Raw genomic sequence first — 8,509 nt, 5'->3', positions numbered from 1 at the left:
GCTGTTTTTGCAAATCATTCCTATTACTGCTCCAAAGAAGAAACTAATCTACGTGGTGTATACAGCTTCCCAGGGAGCCTTCAGATTTAGGGTTTTTATTGCTCATAGTAGAGCTAAACTATTCTGTGTATTTTTATTTTTCAGGACATTGAAGCAGCCGTGAAAGCTAAACAGCCGGATGTGGAAGGGATTTTGTCTAAAGGGCATCATTTGTACAGGGAAAAACCAGTCACTCAACCAGTAACGGTAATGAAGCAACCTTAGTAATATCCATTACTGCATAATAGGTTATGCTTCCCCTGTTGTACACTTGTCCTTGATGCGATCTATCTGAAATCTATGCAAGAACATGGAGTTTTTCTGTGATAGCACAGGGACACAAATGTTATACTTTCAGCTGAAACTCTTTATACATGGCTTGAAACTGAGCATATCTCTGACTGTAGTATTCTTCCCCCTACTCAAAACATCCTGACTGCAACAAGATCTACAGTTGTGTCACCAGAAAGGACATGTGTACACACAGTGTATAAGTGGGATAAGAAGGGGATAAAAACATGTTGTTTTGGGTGTTATTCGTGAAAGAAAATGCTTTCCCCCCACCTTTTAGTATATATGAAAATAATGTAACCTAGGCTTTGTTACAATGACTATGGTATGTGTGTTCATTGTTGCGAGCAGTGACATAATGCTTATAACTTTGCCTGAAGCATAGGAGGTAGGAATATAAAAAGAAGAAATTGATTTGTTTATTATGTCTTTGGTAGCATTTAACTCTTGTGTTTAAAACAGCTGTTGGTTGAATGGTATTCATGTTTTCTTTTTCAGTGAACCAAATCACTTCAGAATTTAGAGCCTCCTCCAACTCTGACCGACAGCTGCGTCAGTTAAACCCCATGTGACAGAACCCACTTTAAGAGCTAATCAAACCTGCCAGAAAGTTCAGTCAAAATAATACCAGAATAAATAATCTATTTCTTGTAGAATACACTCCCTCCCAATTGAGATCACTTTTCTCTAGTAATCTCAGTGGTCAAGTCTTTTCTTTCTCTGAACAGCAACTGCTGGAGTTGACAGCTCCCAGTTTTTCTCTCTTCCCCCTTAGCATTCTAACATTCTGACCCTCCTGATTGGTTATTACTAAGATTCTGCCCATTCAGAGCGTGGTGACAGGGGATGGTTGCTTTCTATTTATCTATTATTTATTTATTTTTTCGCATTTATATCCCGACCGTCCCATAAACGGGCTCAGGGCGGGTTACAATAATTTAATAAATACAATGAAATTTAAAACAGATTAAAACAGATTTCTACCCAAAACAATGAGATTTCTGAGATTTCATTTCATATACAGATGTGGGGAAATATTTTGACTGGGTAGTACATTATGTCTCAAATGTCTGAAATCGTTCTTTCCATTATTCATGCCAAAGCTTGTTTCAATAAATACAGATGTTTCTAGACATCTGTACTGGTGTTCTCTTGCCAGTGACATAATTACTGTCCCCTTTAGATGTATTAGAAATGCTCATGGTGTGGTATTTTTTAGTTTTAAATAATTATACCTTGATGGGGGGTAATAATTCATAAGGATTCCATTTCATGTAAATTATGAAAAAATAATGGAATTTTTTTAAATATTAGAAATTCATTTTCTGCTGTGTTATATTTTAATTACACACTGCTGTTTGTTTAATTACCACCCTGTGAAGCTAATTTTTGCTTCAGTGACTGTTGCAGAGACAGCATCATAACAGTGTATACATGATGTTCTTCAAGTGGAATTACTTTCTTGATGCTTGAAATTTACACATTCAGATTGCTTAGGGGCTTTCAGAGACTGATGTATTGTTTACCATGCACTTTCCCTTCCTGTGCAAATTATCTTTCTCCTGACATACTTTAAATGTGAAGGACTATTTTTATTTACTAAAGCCCAATGGACTATATCCAATCATTCCCTTTATCTGTTTAGGGATTCTTCTTTTGTTGGAAGACTCCACCCTTTGAAAAATCTTTGCCAATGAAACATTCCTTTCTTGTCAGAAGGGAACTGTTGATATAACCTATACATAGTTTTTGTTATTTGCATGCACTCAGTCAAAGCTCTATAAGCTAAACATTTTAAGTATGAAATAGGACTGAGTCAATAGGGATAATATTTTTACAAAAAGTTTCTTATGGAGCTTCAGAGTTTGCTCCAAAAGTGATAAAAATGTTTGTCTATTCCAAGTGAAAGCAGTGCTGATTCAGAAAGTATTGTCTTCACACTCAAGTGGCTTCATGGCATCATTACACAGCCAGATCTGATTAACTATGTAGTGTCATGAAGTCATTGCACTCATAATGTGATTCCCAGTTGGCTGTGATGACTTTTCTCAGGAAAGAAATGTAATTTAAAACCATGGCATTGAAGCAGCAGCGAATCAGCGAAACAGTAGTAATGGGAAAGACTCTGAGCAAGGTGAACAGGGTGGTGTGGGAAACCATCCAATAAAAAATGAAATAATCTCTCCCTGGTGGTGGCGGCAACCCTGTAAGGTTTTTAAAGCAAGAGACGTTCAGAGGGGGCTTGCCATTGCCTGCCTCTCAGTATAGCCCTATCATTACACCCAATATTAGTGATACTGCCAGGCTTATTAGTGATTTGAGACAGAAATTTAAGAAGAGAAGAAGAAGAGCAGCTTTCTTTCTGAAAGAAATATTACATTTCCCTGTGTGTGTTTGTGTATTTCCCCACAACTGAAGCATGCCTAAAGAAGTATATAATTGACTGATGGTTATTTCCCACCCCCCATTTTTATTCATTTCTATTGTGAAAAGAAACCAACAAAATACCCTGCATGGGCAGTATTAGAGTAGTGTATTTAGGGCTCCTGTTTAAGTAGTTGACTTAGCTTCATCACAGTTTTTGCATCACATGTTTGACAAGTCTTTCTTCCTCAATACATCAGTTTTGATATAATAAAAGGAGAAAAAGCATACCATTAACTCACACGCAAGACAAAAATGTTTACATCTTGTTGACACAAAGTTTTCCTGAGGGCAAATACAAACAAGAGGGCAGTTGCAATCTGCCAGCTATCATTTCCTCAAACAAATATTGTAAATGGAAAACACTCTCTGTGTGTGTGCATCTGTGTGTGTGTGTGAGAGTGAGTGTTTAAGCTATATGTAGTCACACTTGAACTGCATATTTTCCTGGGAACTTTTTGATTCATTTTTTTCTAAGTTGGAAACACAGTAGCTGCTGGAATCCATGTCAATTTACCAACTTTTTTTTGTAGATTTCTGAAATGTCAAACACTATAAAAAAGATGATATATTACAGCCAAGATATAAGCATTAACTATTATCAATCGCTTCTGGGAAATTATGGCCAAGTTCAGACTGGCAGTTTGGCCCAGCAGCCAAACGTTTCAGTAGCATTTCAGTAGTGGATTAAAGGGGTGGGTTCACACAGGCACATCTGTCAGACGTCCCCCAGCCGTACTCAAGCCGTCTTGTGCTGCTTCCCTCCCGAATTTAAAAGATACCAGGTGAAAGTGGTAGCAAACCGTATGTAGAGCGATTTGATTCCAGTTCCCTGAGTGTGAACGCAAGTGCTGCTAAGGTGGGAAGAACCCGCAGTCATTGATAATAGGCACCAGCTGTTTCCATGGGCAGGTGCTGTCGGGGCCTGCACAATCTTGCCCTATTTGCTGCTGCACCCATGTGCCCATGCACATGGGCACATGCAGCCCAGCACAGAAATAGCCGCTAACAGCCCACCGGGGCGGCTCCCTTGCGCTTCCTCCACAGTATTCTCCCGCTTAATTCACTGCGGTGTGAACAGGAATACCACAACCAAGCTGTTCCGGGTCTGTTCCGGGTTTCTTTTGCCACGACTCCCTAGCTCTTCAAATTGCCAGTCTGAACGCAGTCTATGTGTCTCATGAAAGAATCTATCTGAATACAGTTTTCCCTTTCTTGACTTTGGTCCTTGTAATTGGTATGGAATGTAAAAATATACAGGATGGCTGGTGAACCCTATAAACTGGTCAAATCTGCTATACAACCAGCTCTGGATTTTGTTTTCAATTGAGGGTCTCTCAAAAGACATGTGGAACTCTTTGCCAAGTCATTTTGGCATGAAAGGAAAACATTCTAATTCCATGTGGATTCCTCTTAATCAGTGTGGGTCATGTCACCCTTTTAATATTTCTCCTTAAAATACTAGCATTTCAACCCCTAAATGAGTGTCACTTTCCCCAAGGCTCATCCCAGAACTGCCTAACTAATGTCCCTAATACCACTCAGACCATATATTAGATCATGTAACATATCTGGAAATTTTGGATTTTGAACCTGGTCTAAGCCTGAACCTGGATCAAATCTGTCCAAATGGACTCTGGCTGAATCTGCATTTGCATTTTAATATCATTTCCGTGCTGCTGTGATTTCTCTATGCTTGTTTGAATGTTGTTTGGAGAAGATTCTTTTAAAGCAGTGCAGAGGTGCAATGACAGTGGAGCTGCCCCAAAGGATGATAAACATATGTGGATGTGAGAAAGTATGCTAGCACTGTTGAGGGATGAAAACGACACCAAATGTAGACAGCTTTTTTGAAGACGGAGTCAGAAGGCTGGGACACCAGTGGGAAAGACAAATGAGAATAAGCTATTCCCTATGAGCTATTCCCTTATGCACACATAACTCACCAAAGCTATGGTCCTTTTACTGATAACGTAAAGATTCAACAAATGTATAAGGAATATATTTACTATAGGCCAGAAATGTGTATTTATGGGTAATATGACCACATAGCGAGAGAATTTAAATGAATAGGAAGAGGATAGTGTATGACTTTAGACATTCCTGGTTATTTCAGGAAATTAAGTTCATTCTCACAGCCTATAATAGCCTTATGGACTCATATGGCTATCTAAAATTCTCTGTGTTAAACCCGTCATCAGTCTTCTTTTATGTCTCTCAGTTTTTAACTCCCTGACTTAACTTGACTTTGTTACATCACAGTTCTTTAATTATCAGTCATCAGTCCTAATAGTAATACAAGTGAGATTTTCCCTCTGGAAGGCAGAATGCTTCGTTTTCTTTCTTAAAAATCATAACCCAGTGTGTAATGTCTCATCCAGTGTTCCCGCTAAGATGAGTTAGTCTGAGCTAGCACACAGTTTTTTAGCCTCCAGTTCACACATTTTTGTCTTCGCTCAGGAAGGATGGCTCTAGAGCAAACTAATTTATGCATTAGCCAAATTCCTCACTCACAACTTCAGTGCCAGTAGCTTACAAAGTAGAATTTTTGCTCACAAGACTCCATAGCTTAGAGGGAGCATTGGTCTCATCCATGCTTTTCCCTCCCTTTTCCTGGTGCACTTGCACCTCTTTTGAGTCATCTGTTCTCAGCTGCTCTGAGCTCTGACCTTCTTCAGTGTCAGCAATATTTCTGGGATCCCTGCCCAGAGTTACTACAAACAGAATAAGCTTTGGCCAGGTTAGATACAGAGCAAACTTCAAAGCCTGAAGATCAATAGAAACCATGTCAGCATTTTTTCCCCAAATGAACAGAAATTAGGGTTGTCATCCCCCTGATGGGGGCGGGGTTTTCCCCGGTTTTCAGACCCCCAATCTGCCACCAGCCAACTGGCCTCTAGGGGGAGTCCTGCCCCCAAAGAGTCCTGGCATGCCAGGCATGTTGTTCAGGGGACACTATAGCATTCAGGTGACCATAGAATTTTTACCTGAATATTAGTGCATCCCTAAACCATGTGCCCAGTACGATGACATCACTTCTGGGTGATTCACTGTAGTGTGCATGCTCCACATGCGTGCCAGAAGAGTCCCAGAGCTGGCCTGGAGCCCCTTGCCGGGATAAAGGTAAGATCTGGCAACCCTCACAAATATTTCTTTACTAGGCCTGAGATCTAAATTTTAGTTCTGTCAGCCTCTGGGTCTGTAGGTTGTTAAATACATCAGGCTTGCTGGAATCCATAATAAGGTATCCTGACTGTTCAGCTGGATGCATACCACCTTCTCCTCACCAGACAAGTCACATGAGGAACAGGCATGTGCTGCTTCCCCTTACTGTGTGAATCCCAGGTGGGACTGCCTCTCCCTCACCAAGTGAGTGCTGCACAAGGGCCAGGCAGGTGCCATCTCCTCCTGTGCTGTGCAATAGCTGGGGGCAGCTCTTCTACTACTGGCCTGTCTCAGGTGGGATGTCAAACCATGCCTGCCAGTGGATATATGTATTGAATTGATGTTTTAACTAAATGACACATAAAACATAAGAGGTTTTTTTAAAAAAAATAAATAAATCCCAGCTGTTCTTGAAATGTTTTTTATACTTGTATTCCAATTTTAGAGAAAACTAGAAGACCTGAATACTGACTGGAACACAGTAAATCGTTTAATAGAATTGCTGAAAGGAAAACCAGTTTCAGGAGCCACAGGAATTGTATCTTCGGCTGTTGGTATGTATTTTAAAGATTCAATTATCATTTCAAAATTTATAGGCAAATGTTAAAATTTTAGATCCTACGATAGTGAAGATGATATGTGGAAAACCAAATGTTTACCAGGTCCATGGCTGTGCTCCACAGCTAGGTAAGCAGACTTACCACCTGCTTGTATGACCCTTCCCTTCCTTGTTACTTAAATCTGCCAGTGGTGGGCTGGCTGACTGAGTCAGGTAGTTAATGCTTTATTAAGAGAGGGGGTGGCTGCCCCAGGCTACAAACAGGCTGTGGTGCATCCACTTTTAAAGAAGCCTACCTTATACCCAGGAGATCTCAGTAATTCTTGACCAGTCTCAAATATTCTGTTCTTGAGCAAGGTGAATGAAAGGATGATGGCTGGACAACTTCAAGCTTTTCTGGATGAGACAGATTGTTTTGATTCTTTCCAATCTTGGGGTAGGCCTGGTTGTAGGACTGAAACAGCCAAGGTCACCTTGGTGGATTACCAGCACCAGAAAATGGACAGAGGGAGTGCATCTCTTGTTGATTCTTCTGGACCTCTCAGCAGCTTTCTATACTATCAATCATGGTTACTCTTCTGGACCACCTATCTGGGCTGGGGTAAGGATGCACAACTCTGTGGTGGTTCTGGTCCTACTTGGGGGGGTAGGTTTCAGAAGGTGGTGCTGGGGTACTCCTGCTCAGCCTCTTGGCCTATGGAGTCCCATCAGGTTCCATCTTGTCCCCTACACTCTGCAGGATCTACGTGAAACTGCAGGATGAGGTCTGTATTTCCTTTAGTAGGTCCTGAAACTATTGTCTATCTAATTCATATGGTTCCCTTAAATGCTAGTAATATGGGAATGGAATAAAAAAGAATTATCCACTTTCTCTACCCCATACATAATTTTATAAACTCTATTAAAAGTATTTACTCAGATGTAAGAGTAGGTTTTGTTCCCCAAGTATGCCATTAAATAAAAGAGTGGGTCTCTTAGGGTGCAGTCACACGTACGAGATAAACCGGGGGGAAGCGAAGCTATTCCCTCCATAGGAATTTGACCCTCAGTCGCACAATCACACAGTCCTTTGAAGCTGTGGGGGCAGCCCGCCACTGCGTGATCACATGCAGCCGCAGGTGAGTCAGGTTACTATTATTGTTTTTTGCCGTTTGTTTCCTATCGCTAAAACGGGGAATCGATGAAGGCTCCCTATGGAGTGTGCAATGATGTGCATACTGAGAAGGCGGGGAAAACAACGGCACGGAGTCAGGATGGCCATCCCAACACCATGAGAGTACGCTGGAGTGATGAGACGGGAAAGTCCGTCCATGGCTTGTAGCAACCTGTTTCCTACTGGACTTTCCCCGGTGTCTTTTTACTCCACTTCTGCAGTGGAGCAAAACAGGTTGCCGACGGGTGCAGGGCGCTTCCCAGATGTTTGTGTCTGATCGCACCCTTTAAATCCACCTGGCATTCACACCTATGGCGCTGCTAATTGTGCGTGTGATCAGGCCCTTACACTTACATAAAAGGTACATTTCTGTCCAGTAATACTTTTTATGCATCACATTTTTATGGGGGTTGTCTTTCATTCAGGGTCATCTTCCTTTTAAATGAATACAGGATGTTCCCCCTCAGCTGTTTTTTTTTTCTCTAAAATGAAAAGTCCTAGACTCTCTAATCTTTCCTCATAGGAAAGGCGCTCCCACCCCTTGATCATCTTGGTTGTCCTTTTCTGTATTTTCCCAGTTCTGCAATATTTTTTTTGAGGTATGGTGACCAGAACTGTACATAGCACTCCAAATAAGGCCTCATTATGGATCTATACAAGGAAGTTGCAATACTGGCCATGTTATTTTCAGTTCTTTTCCTGATAATCTCCAGCATGGAGTTTGCCTTTTTGACCACTGCTGCATGTTGAGTCAATTTTTTCCTTTTTCACTACAACATCCAGTGTGTATCACCTTACACTTACCTACACAGAACTTCATTTGTCAAGTTATTGCCCACTCATCCAACAGTATTGGTGCTACACTGTGTGCCCCATTT

The 8,509-nt window shown here is 41.1% G+C and overlaps 1 protein-coding gene across 1 annotated transcript in view; it reads left to right on the top strand.

The window, feature by feature from the left end:
- LOC107121128 (dystrophin-like) overlaps positions 1–8,509 on the top strand; it is a 230,112-nt gene that overhangs the window by 155,865 nt on the left and 65,738 nt on the right. Inside the window, exons 7-8 of the mRNA XM_015423996.1 lie at positions 145–246; positions 6,365–6,473. Coding sequence (XP_015279482.1) covers positions 145–246; positions 6,365–6,473 — 211 coding nt within the window. The remainder of the gene's footprint in view (positions 1–144; positions 247–6,364; positions 6,474–8,509) is intronic.

The sequence above is a fragment of the Gekko japonicus genome, unplaced genomic scaffold, assembly GCF_001447785.1.
Source record: "Gekko japonicus isolate JY-2015 unplaced genomic scaffold, Gekko_japonicus_V1.1 scaffold2344, whole genome shotgun sequence".
Classification (NCBI taxonomy): Eukaryota; Metazoa; Chordata; class Lepidosauria; order Squamata; family Gekkonidae; genus Gekko; species Gekko japonicus.
Note: the sequence above shows the minus strand (reverse complement) of the source record. Positions and strands in the feature narration are given on the sequence as shown.